Source organism: Protopterus annectens, chromosome 14.part0 (assembly GCF_019279795.1).
Source record: "Protopterus annectens isolate FY-2018-M chromosome 14.part0, PAN1.0, whole genome shotgun sequence".
Classification (NCBI taxonomy): Eukaryota; Metazoa; Chordata; order Ceratodontiformes; family Protopteridae; genus Protopterus; species Protopterus annectens.
This window is the reverse complement of record NC_056748.1, coordinates 84,372,676-84,393,440: the sequence shown is the minus strand read 5'-3', so window position 1 is coordinate 84,393,440 and position 20,765 is coordinate 84,372,676. Positions and strand designations below refer to the sequence as shown.

Sequence of the window (20,765 nt, the reverse complement as noted above, 5' to 3'; positions counted from 1 at the left end):
GTACCATACAACAATACTTATCACTCCACTGTTTTGTACACCTTATGGTTTCACACCATGCAGGACTCTGTACCATACAACAATACTTATCACTCCACTGTTTTGTACACCTTATGGTTTCACACCATGCAGGATGCTGTACCATACAACAATACTTATCACTCCACTGTTTTGTACACCTTATGGTTTCACACCATGCAGGACTCTGTACCATACAACAATACTTATCACTCCACTGTTTTGTACACCTTATGGTTTCACACCATGCAGGATGCTGTACCATACAATAGTACTTATCACTCCACTGTTTTGTACACCTTATGGTTTCACACAATGCAGGACTGTACCATACAACAGTACTTATCACTCCACTGTTTTGTACACCTTATGGTTTCACACCATGCAGGATGCTGTACCATACAACAATACTTATCACTCCACTGTTTTGTACACCTTATGGTTTCACACCATGCAGGATGCTGTACCATACAACAATACTTATCACTCCACTGTTTTGTACACCTTATGGTTTCACACCATGCAGGATGCTGTACCATACAACAATACTTATCACTCCACTGTTTTGTACACCTTATGGTTTCACACCATGCAGGACTCTGTACCATACAACAATACTTATCACTCCACTGTTTTGTACACCTTATGGTTTCACACCATGCAGGACTCTGTACCATACAACAATACTTATCACTCCACTGTTTTGTACACCTTATGGTTTCACACCATGCAGGATGCTGTACCATACAACAATACTTATCACTCCACTGTTTTGTACACCTTATGGTTTCACACCATGCAGGATGCTGTACCATACAATAGTACTTATCACTCCACTGTTTTGTACACCTTATGGTTTCACACCATGCAGGATGCTGTACCCTACAACAATATGTATCACTCCACTGTTTTGTACACCTTATGGTTTCACACCATGCAGGATGCTACCTACAACAATACTTAGACTCACTGTTTTGTACACCTTATGGTTTCACACCATGCAGGGCACAGTGCCATACAATAGTACTTATCACTGCACTGTTCCGTACACCTTATGGTTTCACACCATGCAGGATACTGTACCATACAACAATACTTATCACGCCACTGTTTTGTACACCTTATGGTTTCACACCATGCAGGATGCTGTACCATACAACAATACTTATCACTGCACTGTTTTGTACACCTTATGGTTTCACACCATGCAGGATGCTGTACCATACAATAGTACTTATCACTCCACTGTTTTGTACACCTTATGGTTTCACACCATGCAGGATGCTGTACCATACAACAATACTTATCACTCCACTGTTTTGTACACCTTATGGTTTCACACCATGCAAGACACTGTACCATACAATAGTACTTATCACTCCACTGTTTTGTACACCTTATGGTTTCACACCATGCAGGATGCTGTACCATACAACAATACTTATCACTCCACTGTTTTGTACACCTTATGGTTTCACACCATGCAGGATGCTGTACCATACAACAATACTTATCACTCCACTGTTTTGTACACCTTATGGTTTCACACCATGCAGGACTCTGTACCATACAACAATACTTATCACTCCACTGTTTTGTACACCTTATGGTTTCACACCATGCAGGACTCTGTACCATACAACAATACTTATCACTCCACTGTTTTGTACACCTTATGGTTTCACACCATGCAGGATGCTGTACCATACAATAGTACTTATCACTCCACTGTTTTGTACACCTTATGGTTTCACACCATGCAGGATGCTGTACCATACAATAGTACTTATCACTCCACTGTTTTGTACACCTTATGGTTTCACACCATGCAGGATGCTGTACCATACAACAATACTTATCACTCCACTGTTTTGTACACCTTATGGTTTCACACCATGGAAGACACTGTACCATACAATAGTACTTATCACTCCACTGTTTTGTACACCTTATGGTTTCACACCATGCAGGATGCTGTACCATACAACAATACTTATCACTGCACTGTTTTGTACACCTTATGGTTTCACACCATGCAGGATGCTGTACCATACAACAATACTTATCACTCCACTGTTTTGTACACCTTATGGTTTCACACCATGCAGGATGCTGTACCATACAACAGTACTTATCACTCCACTGTTTTGTACACCTTATGGTTTCACACCATGCAGGATGCTGTACCATACAACAATACTTATCACTCCACTGTTTTGTACACCTTATGGTTTCACACCATGCAGGATGCTGTACCATACAACAATACTTATCACTCCACTGTTTTGTACACCTTATGGTTTCACACCATGCAGGATGCTGTACCATACAACAATACTTATCACTCCACTGTTTTGTACACCTTATGGTTTCACACCATGCAGGACTCTGTACCATACAACAATACTTATCACTCCACTGTTTTGTACACCTTATGGTTTCACACCATGCAGGACTCTGTACCATACAACAGTACTTATCACTCCACTGTTTTGTACACCTTATGGTTTCACACCATGCAGGATGCTGTACCATACAACAATACTTATCACTCCACTGTTTTGTACACCTTATGGTTTCACACCATGCAGGATGCTGTACCATACAACAATACTTATCACTCCACTGTTTTGTACACCTTATGGTTTCACACCATGCAGGACTCTGTACCATACAACAATACTTATCACTCCACTGTTTTGTACACCTTATGGTTTCACACCATGCAGGATGCTGTACCATACAACAATACTTATCACTCCACTGTTTTGTACACCTTATGGTTTCACACCATGCAGGATGCTGTACCATACAACAATACTTATCACTCCACTGTTTTGTACACCTTATGGTTTCACACCATGCAGGACTCTGTACCATACAACAGTACTTATCACTCCACTGTTTTGTACACCTTATGGTTTCACACCATGCAGGATGCTGTACCATACAACAATACTTATCACTCCACTGTTTTGTACACCTTATGGTTTCACACCATGCAGGATGCTGTACCATACAACAATACTTATCACTCCACTGTTTTGTACACCTTATGGTTTCACACCATGCAGGACTCTGTACCATACAACAATACTTATCACTCCACTGTTTTGTACACCTTATGGTTTCACACCATGCAGGATGCTGTACCATACAACAATACTTATCACTGCACTGTTTTGTACACCTTATGGTTTCACACCATGCAGGATGCTGTACCATACAACAATACTTATCACTGCACTGTTTTGTACACCTTATGGTTTCACACCATGCAGGATGCTGTACCATACAATAGTACTTATCACTCCACTGTTTTGTACACCTTATGGTTTCACACCATGCAGGATGCTGTACCATACAACAATACTTATCACTCCACTGTTTTGTACACCTTATGGTTTCACACCATGCAGGACTCTGTACCATACAACAATACTTATCACTCCACTGTTTTGTACACCTTATGGTTTCACACCATGCAGGACTCTGTACCATACAACAGTACTTATCACTCCACTGTTTTGTACACCTTATGGTTTCACACCATGCAGGACTCTGTACCATACAACAATACTTATCACTCCACTGTTTTGTACACCTTATGGTTTCACACCATGCAGGATGCTGTACCATACAATAGTACTTATCACTCCACTGTTTTGTACACCTTATGGTTTCACACCATGCAGGACTCTGTACCATACAACAATACTTATCACTCCACTGTTTTGTACACCTTATGGTTTCACACCATGCAGGACTCTGTACCATACAACAATACTTATCACTCCACTGTTTTGTACACCTTATGGTTTCACACCATGCAGGATGCTGTACCATACAATAGTACTTATCACTCCACTGTTTTGTACACCTTATGGTTTCACACCATGCAGGATGCTGTACCATACAACAATACTTATCACTCCACTGTTTTGTACACCTTATGGTTTCACACCATGCAGGATGCTGTACCATACAACAATACTTATCACTCCACTGTTTTGTACACCTTATGGTTTCACACCATGCAGGACTCTGTACCATACAACAGTACTTATCACTCCACTGTTTTGTACACCTTATGGTTTCACACCATGCAGGACTCTGTACCATACAACAATACTTATCACTCCACTGTTTTGTACACCTTATGGTTTCACACCATGCAGGATGCTGTACCATACAACAATACTTATCACTCCACTGTTTTGTACACCTTATGGTTTCACACCATGCAGGACTCTGTACCATACAACAATACTTATCACTCCACTGTTTTGTACACCTTATGGTTTCACACCATGCAGGACTCTGTACCATACAACAATACTTATCACTCCACTGTTTTGTACACCTTATGGTTTCACACCATGCAGGACACTGTACCATACAATAGTACTTATCACTCCACTGTTTTGTACACCTTATGGTTTCACACCATGCAGGATGCTGTACCATACAATAGTACTTATCACTCCACTGTTTTGTACACCTTATGGTTTCACACCATGCAGGATGCTGTACCATACAACAATACTTATCACTCCACTGTTTTGTACACCTTATGGTTTCACACCATGCAGGATGCTGTACCATACAACAATACTTATCACTCCACTGTTTTGTACACCTTATGGTTTCACACCATGCAGGACTCTGTACCATACAACAGTACTTATCACTCCACTGTTTTGTACACATTATGGTTTTACACCATGCAGGATGCTCTACCATACAATAGTACTTATCACTGCACTGTTTTGTACACCTTATGGTTTCACACCATGCAGGACTCTGTACCATACAACAATACTTATCACTCCACTGTTTTGTACACCTTATGGTTTCACACCATGCAGGATGCTGTACCATACAACAATACTTATCACTCCACTGTTTTGTACACCTTATGGTTTCACACCATGCAGGACTCTGTACCATACAACAGTACTTATTACTGCACTGTTTTGTACACCTTATGGTTTCACACCATGCAGGATGCTGTACCATACAACAATACTTATCACTCCACTGTTTTGTACACCTTATGGTTTCACACCATGCAGGATGCTGTACCATACAATAGTACTTATCACTCCACTGTTTTGTACACCTTATGGTTTCACACCATGCAGGACTCTGTACCATACAACAATACTTATCACTCCACTGTTTTGTACACCTTATGGTTTCACACCCTGCAGGACTGTAGTGAGAATAGGGAACAGGTGGAGGTGACCCTGGAGAAGTCAAGATATGCTCTTGAGAGAAGAGGAATGAAGGTCAGCAGGACTAAGACAGAATATATGTGTGTGAATGAGCGGGAGGATAGAGGAATGGTGAGGATGCAGGGAGTAGAGATGGCGAAGATGGATGAGTTTAAATACTTGGGATCAACAGTTCAGAGTATTGGTGAGTGTGGATGAGAGCTGAAGAAGAGACTACAGGCAGGATGGAGTGGGTGGAGAAGAGTGTCAGGAGTGATTCGTGCCAGACGAGTACCAGTAAGAGTGAAATGGAAGTTCTACAAGAGGGTAGTGAGACCAGATTTGTTATATGGGTTGGAGACAGTAGCATTGACAAAAAGGCAGAAGTCAGAGCTTGACGTGGCAGAGTTGAAGATGTTAAGATTTGCACTGGGTGTGACGAGGATGGGCAGGATTAGGAATAAGTATATTAGAGGGTCAGCCCAGGTTGGAAGGTTTGGAGACAAAGCCAGAGTGGCAAGATTAGGTTGGTTTGGACATGTGCTGAGGAGGGATGCAGAGTATATTGGGAAAACGAAGCCAAGGATGAAGCTGCCAGGTAACAGCAAAATAGGAAGGCCTAAGATAAGGTTTATGGATGTGGTGAGAGGGGACATGCAGGTGGTTGGTGAGACGGAGCAAGATGCAGAGAACAGGAAGAAATGCAAACAGTTGATCTGCTGTGGCGACCCCTGATGGGAGCAGCTGAAAGAAGAAGAAGATGGTTTCACACCATGCAGGACACTGTACCATACAATAGTACTTATCACTCCACTGTTTTGTACACCTTATGTTTCACACCATGGAGGATGCTGTACCATACAACAATACTTATCACTCGACTGTTTTGTGCACCTTATGGTTTCACACCATGTAGGACTCTGTACCATACAATAGTATTTATCACTCGACTGTTTTGTACACCTTATGGTTTCACACCATGCAGGATGCTGTACCGTGCAACAATGCTTATCATGCCACTGTTTTGTACACCTTATGGTTTCACACCATGCAGGACTCTGTACCATACAATAGTACTTATCACTCCACTGTTTTGTACACCTTATGGTTTCACACCATGCCGGATGCTGTACCATACATCAGTACTTATCATGCCACTGTTTTATACACCTTATTGTTTCACACCATGCAGGATGCAGTACGATACAACAGTACTTATCACTCCAATGTTTTGTACACCTTATGGTTTCACACCATGCAGGACTCTGTACCATACAACAATACTTATCACGCCACTTTGTACACCTGATGGTTTCACACCATGCAGGACTCTGTACCATACAATACTACTTATCACTACACTGTTTTGTACACCTTATGGTTTCACACCATGCAAGACGCTGTACCATACAACAATACTTATCAGTCCACGGTTTTGTACACCTTATGGTTTCACACCATGCAGGACTCTCAATCATACTACAATATTTATCACTCCATGGTTTAGTACACCTTATGGTTTCACCATGCAGGACTCTGTACCATACAACAATACTTATCACTCCACAGTTTTGTACACTTTATGGTTTCACATCCTGTAGGACTCTGTAGTGAGAATAGGGAACAGGTGGAGGAGACCCTGGAGAAGTCAAGATATGCTCTTGAGAGAAGAGGAATGAAGGTTAGCAGGACTAAGACAGAATATATGTGTGTGAATGAGCAGGAGGATAGAGGAATGGTTTGGATGCAGGGAGTAGAGATGGCAAAGGTGGATGAGTTTAAATACTTGGGATCAACAGTTCAGAGTAATGGTGATTGTGGAGGAGAGCTGAAGAAGAGAGTACAGGCAGGATGGAGTGGGTGGAGAAGAGTGTCAGGAGTGATTTGTGACAGACGAGTACCAGTAAGAGTGAAAGGGAAGGTCTAGAAGAGGGTAGTGAGACCAGCTATGTTATATGGGTTGGAGACAGTGGCACTGACAAAAAGGCAGGAGTCAGAGCTTGATGTGGCAGAGTTGAAGATGTTAAGATTTGCACTGGGTGTGATGAAGATGGACAGGATTAGGAATAAGTATATTAGAGGGTCAGCCCAGTTTGGAAGGTTTGAAGACAAAGCCAGAGCGGCAAGATTAGGTTGGTTTGGACATGTGCTGAGGAGGGATGCAGAGTATATTGGGAAAACGATGCAAAGGATGAAGCTGCCAGGTTACAGGAAAAGAGGAAGGCCTAAGATAAGGTTTATGGATGTGGTGAGAGTGGACATGCAGGTGGTTGGTGCGACGGAGCAAGATGCAGAGGACAGGAAGAAATGGAAATAGTTGATCTGCTGTGGCGACCCCTGATGGGAGCAGCCGAAAGAAGAAGAAGAAGAAGAAGATGGTTTCACACTATGCAGGATGCTGTACCATACAATAGTACTTATCACTCCACTGTTTTGTACACCTTATGGTTTCACACCATGCAGGATGTTGTACCATACAGTAGTACTTATCACTCGACTCTTTTGTACACCTTATGGTTTCACACCATGCAGGACGCTGTACCGTACAACAATACTTATCACGCCACTGTTTTTTACACCTTATGGTTTCACACTATGCAGGACTCTGTACCATACAACAGTACTTATTACTCCATTGTTTTGTACACCTTATGATTTCCTACCATGCAGGAAGCTGTACCATACAACAGTACTTATCACTTTACTGTTTTCTACACACTATGTTTTCACACCAGGCAGGAGTCTTTCCCATACAACAATAGTTTTCACACCACTGTTTTGTACAACTTATGGTGTCACACCATGCAGGACGCTGTACCATACAACAATACTTATCACTCAACTGTGTTTGCACCTTATGGTTTCACACCATGCAGGACTCTGTACCATACAGCAATACTTATCACTCCACGGTTTTGTACACCTTATGTTTTCACACCATGCTGGACTCTGTACCATACAACAATACTTATCACACCGCTGTTTTGTACACATTATGGTTTCACACCATGCAGGACTCTGTACCATACAACAATACTTATCACACCACTGTTTTGCACACCTTATGTTTTCACACCATGCTGGACTCTGTACCATACAACAATACTTATCACTCCACTGTTTTGTACACCTTATAGTTTCGCATCTTTGTCATTCTTCACTCACCACTCATGGTATTTTATGCAAATTAGCTGCAGAACCTCTGATTCTAACTTTGACCTCATTCAGCCTTCCCTTCTTTTCACCAACGCCTCCCATATAGTTCATGCCGTCAACCATCCCACTATTTCCTCATCTCAGTTTTCAGATGTTTTTCATTTGGTGTCATTACTACTGTATTATCTTCCCTCAGTTTCATACCATGTTCCTTCAGTTTTGCAATCCAGTCCCCTATCATTTGTTGTATTTCCTGTTCAGCGTTCGCTTCTAGTGCTATATTATATGTATACAGCAAATTTGTTTATTTGTTCCCTCCAACCTGCTTGCTAATGTTTTCTATGACCAATATGAAATAGAGTGATCACAGAGCTGAATCCTGATGTATACCCACCCCCACAGGAAACCCCTCTCTTAGTCCAAGCACTGTTCATACTGGTGTCATTGAGTCCCTGTACATAGGCTACATTAATTCTGCCAGTATTTCTGGGGTGTTGAAACATTTGCAAACTACCCAAGTCAGTTTCTTGGGACAGTGTAATTTTGTTTTTTCTACGTATAGGAATTCCCAGATGTAATCTGTCCTTAATTCAAACTTATTCTCCACTATCCTACTGCAAACATCAGGTCATTTGTACTGCATCCTGATCTAAACTTGAAATGATCATGTCTAATTTTATTTTCTACTACTGTCGGTATTCATTTATCAATTACCTCTCCAACACTTTTGTGCAGTGTGTCTGGAGTATGATACCCCTATACTGCCATAAGCTGTGAATGTCCTCTTTGTTCTTATTTACTGACACTAGAATGCTTATTCTGCAATCACCTGGGTGGTGTCTTCTTCCTCTTTTATTGCAGATGGTGTCTGTGGCTACAGACTAGGGAGTTTTCTTTATTCATTTATTCAAAAGCTGCTAGAAGTACTCCTTCAATTTGCCTTTATTGCCTTCTGGACTGGTGAGCAGATTGTTACTGGCTTCCCTACAAACGGCCTCTGTCTACAACCTTCTCTGTCATTCTGTCTTTGCCTCACAACTTGATAGACCTTCTCTGGGCCATCTGCTGAGCCACTTTCCAGAAGATGGTAGCATTTCTATGCTATATTCTTTATCACTGCAACTGCTGTCATAGGTTCTTTGGTAAACAAGTATTCCATCTTTTCCTGGTACATATTTTCTATCACCCATTTCTTCCTGCACTCCCTTTTTCTTTATATACCCTTATATCCAAATCTGGCTCAGCCAGATATCTGTTCCCTCATCTTCGCAGACGCTGGTTTGAGGCTTTGTCATTCTTCTTTGGCTCCAGCTATCTCCTCTTCTTCCTGAGGTGCTAGAACCATGAATAATTCCTTCAAGTCTTTTGCTTCACTTCCATCAATGTCCAGCTCTTCAGCCTAGTCTCTGATAACCTTAAAACCTTGTCTGTCCATTGCTTTTTGCCGAGTGTGACCACTAGTGGTTTCTTGCTGTAGGGGGCAATCATTTGACTGGGGGATGACATTAGTATCTCTGATATGACCCCAATGCCCTTTTTTTCCTAAGAAGTCCATCTAAATCTCATGCTGACCACGTATATGTGATCTTGTTACTGTCTCTATTAGCAAACCATCTGTTGACCACCATTAAACAGTTTGTTAGACAAAGTCCGGAATGACATCTCTTTCATTATTCCTGTTTCCCCCCCACGTTGACCTAGGTAGTCCTCATATCCTAATTTTTTGATTCCAAAGTGAGAATTCATGCCCCCCCTCCCATTAGTAAGACCACTTTATGTAAGAGATCCTACAACTGCTGACTAAATGTCCTATTTCCCTTACCATCTCAGCTCTACTGTGAAGCTTAGGTTGAGATTACAAAGACTGCCTTAGCTTATTCTGATGACATCCCTCACTGTCTTCAGAAGACAGTTCCCACACCATGTCTAGTCTGACTTCCCTTGAGTAGTAGACTTTGGGTTCCATGCCGACTGATGTTCCATGTCACTCTTCCACCTTGACTCCTGGATACACGGGTTGTCAAGTCAACTCCTTATGATCATGTCATCCATGTCCTAGCTGCATCATGTAAATGAACTTAGATTCAGTGTACCAATCCATATTCATTTTGGCAAGTTAATTGGTTTTATGACAGTCTTTTGCTCAACAGATCTATTACAGGTAATTAAGGGTGGGAAACTTGCACCAGTTAGTCAGTAACTTATTGACCCAGGGTTGTTAGGCTTGACAGTTGTCACCATATCTCTCAACTTCTTAGAGCAGGAAATCTGGACAAAGCCATAAATAATGGGGGCCCAAAGGACCACAAAATGGGGAAGAGTTTTAAATATTGCTCTTACAAACTTAGAAAGTTAATAAAATAATAGGTGTTGTATTAACATGAATTTCCTAAGGGTTATGAAGTCTGAATCTCAAATGTGTGTCATTGTTTTCTGACTTTAGTCTTCAATGATTTGCCAGAAAACCACAATTTTATTGAGAAACAGAACAAAAATATGAGGCAAAAATCTGGACATTCTGCAAAAATCTGTACATTTGAAAGGTATGGTTGTCACATACTGGCTAATAGGAAGACAAAGACCCTTCAAAATGTTAGCATGGGCTCCTCGCATTTGTCAGATTAGGCTGGGTCCTTAACCCACTTAACACCAACAAATACCCATGTCCTTAGTTTTGTCAGCAGTAGCCAAATTGTCTAAATTTTCTAGAGCTACTTTTTGAACTACTTAATGGGTAACCCTGACAGTGTGTGCAGCCTATGGTCCATGTTCTCCAGGACAGGAAAATCAATATTATGTTTGTGTGTGTGTGTGTGTGTGTGTGTGTGTGTGTGTGTGTGTGTGTGTGTGTGTGTGTTTGTGTGTGTGTATGTATATACACACTAATGTATATTGGACAGTAATATTTCTTATAAACATATCTTGCTTTAGGTTTGCATAAAAATCTGCTTTACTGTTTATGGCTGCCTACAGATTTTGGTCATGTTTTACAAATGCTTCTGGATGTATTTTGCAGTATTGCAGCTTGTAATATTTCAAACATCTATGTGTCTGCCTGTCTAACTTGCCTGTTATGGCTCACTATGTTCCATGCAGAGTTGACTGTTGTGGATCACTATGTTCCATGCTGAGTTGCCTGTTGTGGATCACTATGTTCCATGCAAAGTTGTCTGTTATGACTCACTATGTTTCATGCAGAGTTGTCTCTTATGACACACTATGTTCCATGCAGAGTTGTCTGTTATGCAGAGTTGCCTGCTATGACTCACTATATTCCATGCAGAGTTGTCTGCTATGACTCACTATGTTCTATGCTGAGTTGCTGTGGATCACTATGTTCCATGCAAAGTTGTCTCTTGTGGATCACTATGTTCCATGCAGAGTTGCCTGTTGTGGATCACTATGTTCCATGCAGAGTTGCCTGTTATGACTCACTGTATTCTATGTGGAGTTGCCTGTTGTGGATCACTATGTTCCATGCATAGTTGCCTGTTATGACTCACTATGTTCCATGCTGAGTTGCCTGTTGTGGATCACTATGTTCCATGCAGAGTTGCCTGTTATGAGTCACCATATTTCATGCAGATTTGTCTGTTGTGGCTCACTATGTTCCATGCAGATTTGTCTGTTGTGGCTCAATATGTTCCATGCAGATTTGTCTGTTATGGTTCATTATGTTCCATGCAGATTTGTCTGTTGTGGCTCACTATGTACCATGCAGAGTTGCTGTGTTATATTGTGCATTGATTTACTTGTTCTATTACATAGCAGCATATTTTGTGTAGGTTTTCATGCTGCTAAGCTGTTGTGCTATCCCAGATGCATTGTTGTATGTGCAGGTGACATACTGCCCACATGTCATTATTACTGTTTTCTGGTTGCACATGCTGCACAGTACATTTTCTTGTATGTGTGTTATATGTGCACATGTAGCAGACTGCATACTTGTTCTTGAATGGTGTGCTCTCAGTGGTAGGGCGCTTGCTAATTACCACTAGCATTAACTACTTTTGTTTGAATCTGCTTTGTTTTGACCCTCTGTCTAGCATCTCCAGTTCAGTGTTACACTTGCTGTTGCTACACTGGAAGATGATGTTTATTGGCCTTTGTATGCAGACTATGTTGTTCTCCGCATCTCTGCATAGTGTGTTGCAACAGTGTGTAATACGCAAGTTCAGCCTCCATGTACTGTGCCTTATACAATGCTCTTTCAGTCATGTAGGCATGCACACACACACAGACACACACACGGATACACACACAGACATACACACACACACACACACACACACACACACACACACACACACACACAAACAAACACATGCAGCCATATACATACACACACACACACACACACACACACACACACACCACACCACACCACACACACAAACACACACACACACACTCACACCAGCATTTCTTGGAGCCCCATGGTATATAAAGAGCACCTTGTTAATGAAATCAGTCAGCTAATCAGTTTGTAAAAGAGGTCTAGCCAAAGGCAGCTGGGGACATGGATGATTACTTTAATATGTTGTATGCGCAATATAAACTGAAGTCATGGAGTATATATTATTATCGTGATCAGCATTTCAGGAAGAGCTTGCAAGTTTCATGTGTATAGATTGCCTTCAATGCATTCGAATATTTTAAAATATTTACAAGCCAGTTGCAAAGCCATGATAATTCATTTTGACTAGAGAACATATTGAAGCTGTTGGGCAAAGTTTTACTTGAGCCTTTTAAAATTCACTACTAAAATGTATTACAAAATAATAATACAACAAATCCATTTATTCAGGTTGATACACATAGGTACAGTACTATTAAAATGAGCCTGTTTTCAATACTGATGTTAAACATGGGTATGTATTGACTGTTTCAGGTAAAAGTCTCATCTCCTGTCAGTAGTTTGGAACCTTCACCAGTTAATTCTGCAACGGCTTTAAAGTCTAGGCCAGTGTCAGTAATGCTGGCTGGAAAAGGGACAGTATTACAGAAAGCCAAGGTAAGGCATTCATAACAAAAAGATCATGATATTGTTCAGATTTATATGAAGTCTGTGTACGTTTTCAGTCTGTGTATGTTTCCATATTTTACAAGATATGTTATTGTCATGTTTCATAACACAGAAGTTGCAAGCCATAGTGACATAATCTCACTAGCTTCAAGGGATGCACCTTTATAAAAATATATGCCCAGGGAATGTCAAAAAATAATTTCAAATTTATCAGCATTTCCCTGGCTGTCAAGTAAAGGTAGCTTTTCTTTTAGCTTCATCTTTAGTCTTGGGCAGCGTTGTTACCTGCTCCTTCACCCTATTTCCCACTGTGCTTGGACAGTGTTGTTACCTGCTCCTTCACCTTATTTCTCACTGTGCTTGGACAGTGTTGTTACTGGATCCTTCACACGATTTCTCACTGTGCTTGGACACTGTTGTTACCTGCTCCTTCACCCTATTTCTCACTGGGCTTGGACAGTGTTGTTACCTGCTCCTTCACCTTATTTCTCACTGTGCTTGGACAGCATTGTTACCTGCTCCTTCACCCTATTTATCACTGGGCTTGGACAGTGTTGTTACCTGCTCCTTCACCTTATTTCTCACTGTGCTTGGACAGTGTTGTTACCTGCTCCTTCACACTATTTCTCACTGTGCTTGGACAGTGCTGTTACCTGCTCCTTCACATTATTTCTCACTGTGCTTGGACAGTGTTGTTACCTGCTCCTTCACACTATTTCTCACTGTGCTTGGACAGCATTGTTACCTGCTCCTTCACCCTATTTCTCACTGTGCTTGGACAGTGTTGTTACCTGCTCCTTCACCCTATTTCTCACTGTGCTTGGACAGTGTTGTTACCTGCTCCTTCACCCTATTTCTCATTGTGCTTGGACAGTGTTGTTACCTGCTCCTTCACATTATTTCTCACTGTGCTTGGACAGTGTTCTTACCTGCTCCTTCATCCTATTTCTCACTGTGCTTGGACAGTGTTATTACCTGCTCCTTCACCCTATTTCTCACTGTGCTTGGACAGTGTTGTTACCTGCTCCTTCACACTATTTCTCACTGTGCTTGGACAGTGTAGTTACCTGCTCCTTCATCCTATTTCTCACTGTGCTTGGACCGTGTTGTTACCCGCTCCTTCACCCTATTTTTCAGTGTGCTTGGACAGTGTTGTTACCTGTCCTTCACCTTATTTCTCACTGTGCTTGGACAGTGTTGTTACCTGCTCCTTCATCCTATTTCTCAATGTGCTTGGACAGTGTTATTACCTGCTCCTTCCCCCTATTTCTCACTGTGCTTGGACAGTGTTGTTACCTGCTCCTACACCTTATTTCTCACTGTGCTTGGACAGTGTTGTTACCTGCTCCTTCACCCTATTTCTCACTGTGCTTGGACAGTGTTGTTACCTGCTCCTTCACACTATTTCTCACTGTGCTTGGACAGTGTAGTTACCTGCTCCTTCATCCTATTTCTCACTGTGCTTGGACCGTGTTGTTACCCGCTCCTTCACCCTATTTTTCAGTGTGCTTGGACAGTGTTGTTACCTGTCCTTCACCTTATTTCTCACTGTGCTTGGACAGTGTTGTTACCTGCTCCTTCATCCTATTTCTCAATGTGCTTGGACAGTGTTATTACCTGCTCCTTCCCCCTATTTCTCACTGTGCTTGGACAGTGTTGTTACCTGCTCCTACACCTTATTTCTCACTGTGCTTGGACAGTGTTGTTACCTGCTCCTTCACCCTATTTCTTACTGTGCTTGGACAGTGTTGTTACCTGCCCTTTCACACTATTCCTCACTGTGCTTGGACAGTGTTATTAGCTGCTCCTTCACCCTATTTCTTACTGTGCTTGGACAGCATTGCTACCTGCTCCTTCACCCTATTCCTCACTGTGCTTGGACAGTGTTGTTACCTGCTCCTTCACCCTATTTCTCACTGTGCTTGGACAGTGTAGTTACCTGCTCCTTCCCCCTATTTCTCACTGTGCTTGGACAGTGTTGTTACCTGCTCCTTCCCCCTATTTCTCACTGTGCTTGGACAGTGCTGTTACCTGCTCCTTCACCCTATTTCTCACTGTGCTTGGACAGTGTTGTTACGTGCTTCTGCACCCTATTTCTCACTGTGCTTGGACAGCATTGTTACCTGCTCCTTCACCCTATTTCTCACTGTGCTTGGACAGTGTTGTTACCTGCTCCTTCACCCTATTTCTCACTGTGCATTGGACAGTGTTGTTACCTGCTCCTTCACTTTATTTCTCACTGTGCTTGGACAGTGTTGTTACCTGCTCCTTCACCCTATTTCTTACTGTGCTTGGACAGTGTTGTTACCTGCTCCTTCACATTATTTCTCAATGTTTGGACAGTGTTGTTACCTGCTCCTTTGGCCTATTTCTCACTGTGCTTCGACAGTGTTGTAACCTGCTCCTTCACCCTATTTCTCACTGTGCTTGGACAGTGTTGTTATCTGCTCCTTCACACTATTTCTCACTGTGCTTGGACAGTGTTGTTACCTGCTCCTTTGCCCTATTTCTCACTGTGCTTGGACAGGGTTGTTACCTGCTGCTTCACCCTATTTCTCACTGTGATTGGAGAGCGTTGTTACCTGCTCCATCACCCTATTTCTCACTGTGCTTGGACAGTGTTGTTACCTGCTCCTTCGCCCTATTTCTCACTGTGCTTGGACAGTGTTATGAGCTGCTCCTTCACCCTATTTCTTACTGTGCTTGGACAGCGTTGCTACCTGCTCCTTCACCCTATTCCTCACTGTGCTTGGACAGTGTTGTTACCTGCTCCTTCGCCCTATTTCTCACTGTGCTTGGACAGTGTTCTTACTTGCTCCTTCCCCCTATTTCTCACTGTGCTTGGACAGTGTAGTTACCTGCTCCTTCCCCCTATTTCTTACTGTGCTTGGACAGTGTTGTTACCTGCTCCTTCACCCGATTTCTCACTGTGCTTGCACAGTGTTGTTACCTGCTCCTTCACCTTATTTCTTACTGTGCTTGGACAGTGTTGTTACCTGCTCCTTCGCCCTATTTCTCACTGTGCTTGGACAGTGTTATGAGCTGCTCCTTCACCCTATTTCTTACTGTGCTTGGACAGCGTTGCTACCTGCTCCTTCACCCTATTCCTCACTGTGCTTGGACAGTGTTGTTACCTGCTCCTTCGCCCTATTTCTCACTGTGCTTGGACAGTGTTCTTACTTGCTCCTTCCCCCTATTTCTCACTGTGCTTGGACAGTGTAGTTACCTGCTCCTTCCCCCTATTTCTTACTGTGCTTGGACAGTGTTGTTACCTGCTCCTTCACCCGATTTCTCACTGTGCTTGCACAGTGTTGTTACCTGCTCCTTCACCTTATTTCTTACTGTGCTTGGACAGTGTTGTTACCTGCTCCTTCACCCTATTTCTCACTGTGCTTGGACAGCATTGTTACCTGCTCCTTCACCCTATTTCTCACTGTGCTTGGACAGTGTTGTTACCTGCTCCTTCACCCTATTTCTCACTGTGCTTTGGACAGTGTTGTTACCTGCTCCTTCACTTTATTTCTCACTGTGCTTGGACAGTGTTGTTACCTGCTCCTTCACCCTATTTCTTACTGTGCTTGGACAGTGTTGTTACCTGCTCCTTCACATTATTTCTCACTGTGCTTGGACAGTGTTGTTACCTGCTCCTTTGGCCTATTTCTCACTGTGCTTTGACAGTGTTGTTACCTGCTCCTTCACCCTATTTCTCACTGTGCTTGGACAGTGTTGTTACCTGCTCCTTCACCCTATTTCTCACTGTGATTGGACAGCGTTGTTACCTGCTCCATCACCTTATTTCTCACTGTGCTTGGACAGTGTTGTTACCTGCTCCTTAAACCTATTTCTCACTGTGCTTGGACAGTGTTATTACCTGCTCCTTCACCCTATTTCTCACTGTGCTTGGACAGTGTTATTAGCTGCTCCTTCACCCTATTTCTTACTGTGCTTGGACAGCATTGTTACCTGCTCCTTCACCCTATTTCTCACTGTGCTTGGACTGTGTTGTTACCTGCTCCTTCGCCCGATTTCTCACTATGCTTGGACAGTGTTGCTACCTGCTCCTTCACCCTATTTCTTACTGTGCTTGGACAGTGTTGTTACCTGCTCCTTCATCCTGTTTCTCACTGTGCTTGGACAGTGTTATTAGCTGCTCCTTCACCCTATTTCTTACTGTGCTTGGACAGCATTGTTACCTGCTCCTTCACCCTATTTCTCACTGTGCTTGGACTGTGTTGTTACCTGCTCCTTCGCCCGATTTCTCACTGTGCTTGGACAGTGTTGCTACCTGCTCCTTCACCCTATTTCTTACTGTGCTTGGACAGTGTTGTTACCTGCTCCTTCACCCTATTTCTCACTGTGCTTGGACAGTGTTGTTACCTGCTCCTTCACCCTATTTCTCACTGTGCTTGGACAGCATTGTTACCTGCTCCTTCACCCTATTTCTCACTGTGCTTGGACAGTGTTGTTACCTGCTCCTTCACCCTATTTCTTACTGTGCTTGGACAGTGTTTTGACCTGCTCCTTCACCCTATTTCTTACTGTGCTTGGACAGTGTTGTTACCTGTTCCTTCACATTATTTCTCACTGTGCTTGGACAGTGTTGCTACCTGCTCCTTCACCCTATTTCTCACTGTGCTTGGACAGCATTGTTACCTGCTCCTTCACCCTATTTCTCACTGTGCTTGGACAGTGTTGTTACCTGCTCCTTCACCCTATTTCTTACTGTGCTTGGACAGTGTTTTGACCTGCTCCTTTACCCTATTTCTTACTGTGCTTGGACAGTGTTGTTACCTGTTCCTTCACATTATTTCTCACTGTGCTTGGACAGTGTTGCTACCTGCTCCTTCACCCTATTTCTCACTGTGCTTGGACAGTGTTGTTACCTGCTCCTTCACCCTATTTCTCACTGTGCTTTGGACAGTGTTGTTACCAGCTCCTTCACTTTATTTCTCACTGTGCCTGGACAGTGTTATTAGCTGCTCCTTCAACCTATTTCTTACTGTGCTTGGACAGTGTTGTTACCTGCTCCTTTTCCCTATTTCTCACTGTGCTTGGACAGTGTTGCTACCTGCTTCTTCACCCTATTTCTTACTGTGCTTGGACAGTGTTGTGACCTGCTCCTTCACCCTATTTCTTACTGTGCTTGGACAGTGTTGTTACCTGTTCCTTCACATTATTTCTCACTGTGCTTGGACAGTGTTGTTACCTGCTCCTTCGGCCTATTTCTCACTGTGCTTCGACAGTGTTGTTACCTGCTCCTTCACCCTATTTCTCACTGTGCTTGGACAGTGTTGTTACCTGCTCCTTCACCCTATTTCTCACTGTGCTTGGACAGCATTGTTACCTGCTCCTTCACCCTATTTCTCACTGTGCTTGGACAGTTTTGTTACCTGCTCCTTCGCCCTATTTCTTACTGTGCTTGGACAGTGTTGTTACCTGCTCCTTTGCCCTATTTCTCACTGTGCTTGGACAGTGTTGTTACCTGCTCCTTCACCCTATTTCTTACTGTGCTTGGACAGTGTTTTGACCTGCTCCTTCACCCTATTTCTTACTGTGCTTGGACAGTGTTGTTACCTGTTCCTTCACATTATTTCTCACTGTGCTTGGACAGTGTTGTTACCTGCTCCTTCAGCCTATTTCTCACTGTGCTTCGACAGTGTTGTTACCTGCTCCTTCACCCTATTTCTCACTGTGCTTGGACAGTGTTGTTACCTGCTCCTTCGCCCTATTTCTTACTGTGCTTGGACAGTGTTGTTACCTGCTCCTTTTCCCTATTTCTCACTGTGCTTGGACAGTGTTGCTACCTGCTTCTTCACCCTATTTCTTACTGTGCTTGGACAGTGTTGTGACCTGCTCCTTCACCCTATTTCTTACTGTGCTTGGACAGTGTTGTTACCTGTTCCTTCACATTATTTCTCACTGTGCTTGGACAGTGTTGTTACCTGCTCCTTCGGCCTATTTCTCACTGTGCTTCGACAGTGTTGTTACCTGCTCCTTCACCCTATTTCTCACTGTGCTTGGACAGTGTTGTTACCTGCTCCTTCACCCTATTTCTCACTGTGCTTGGACAGCATTGTTACCTGCTCCTTCACCCTATTTCTCACTGTGCTTGGACAGTTTTGTTACCTGCTCCTTCGCCCTATTTCTTACTGTGCTTGGACAGTGTTGTTACCTGCTCCTTTGCCCTATTTCTCACTGTGCTTGGACAGTGTTGTTACCTGCTCCTTCACCCTATTTCTTACTGTGCTTGGACAGTGTTTTGACCTGCTCCTTCGCCCTATTTCTTACTGTGCTTGGACAGTGTTGTTACCTGTTCCTTCACATTATTTCTCACTGTGCTTGGACAGTGTTGTTACCTGCTCCTTCAGCCTATTTCTCACTGTGCTTCGACAGTGTTGTTACCTGCTCCTTCACCCTATTTCTCACTGTGCTTGGACAGTGTTGTTACCTGCTCCATCACCCTATTTCTCACTGTGCTTGGACAGTGTTGTTACCCAGTTCGGCTTTGTAAAAGGCAGGTCCTGCCTTTTGAACCTGGTGGACTTTTTTGAAACAGTCACTAGAGCCATCGATGAGGGCAAAGCAGTTCATACAGCCTACCTGGACCTGGCAAAAGCCTTCGACACAATACCCCACTCAGGCATCATAGACAAGCTCAACAGCTTAAAAGTAAACCCGTATGTCACAAGATGGGTTGCAAACTGGGTAAAGGACAGAACCCACAAAGTCAGAATAGCTGGAGCTATGTTAGATTCTAAGCCAGTCACAAATGGAGTCCCACAGGGCTCTGTCTTGGGACCCCTCTTGTTCGGCATTTATTTTTCAGATGTGCAGGCAAACATAGGGGGGTTGTGGCTGACAAAGTTCGCAGATGACTGCAAACTAGGCGCCATAGTCGATACACCAGCTGACACATGCATCCTTCAGAAGGGCCTTACAGAAACAGACAACTGGTGCCAGAGTCATGGCCTTAAACTAAATGCCAAAAAATGTATAGTCATCCCCTTTGAGAAAAAAACAAAGTACCCACAAATTACCACATAGGTGGTAATCCATTAAGTACGGAAAAAGTAATCAGAGACCTGGGGACCCAAGTTGACAATGACCTCTCATTTGACACCCATGTCGCCAAAGTGGTTAGAAAGACCTTCTACCTTGCCTACCTTATCATGAAGGGATTCACATCCAGATCTAAGGATGTCATTGTACCCCTATATTCCTTATCAGACCTATGATCGAGTACAATGCCCCATTTGGTATGTACCTCACCCGGCACCTGCAGCAGCTGGAGAGACCCCAAAAGTACCTCACCTAGAGGATCAAGGGTCTCCAACATATGTCATATGCTG

At 43.0% G+C, this 20,765-nt stretch overlaps 1 protein-coding gene across 4 annotated transcripts in view; it reads left to right on the top strand.

The window, feature by feature from the left end:
* Nucleotides 1-20,765, top strand: part of AFAP1L2 (actin filament associated protein 1 like 2) — a 2,783,820-nt gene that overhangs the window by 2,698,136 nt on the left and 64,919 nt on the right. For all 4 annotated transcript variants that reach the window (XM_044055822.1, XM_044055821.1, XM_044055820.1 and 1 more), the window contains one exon: nucleotides 13,282-13,404. In XM_044055822.1, the coding sequence (XP_043911757.1) occupies nucleotides 13,282-13,404 (123 nt within the window). The remainder of the gene's footprint in view (nucleotides 1-13,281; nucleotides 13,405-20,765) is intronic.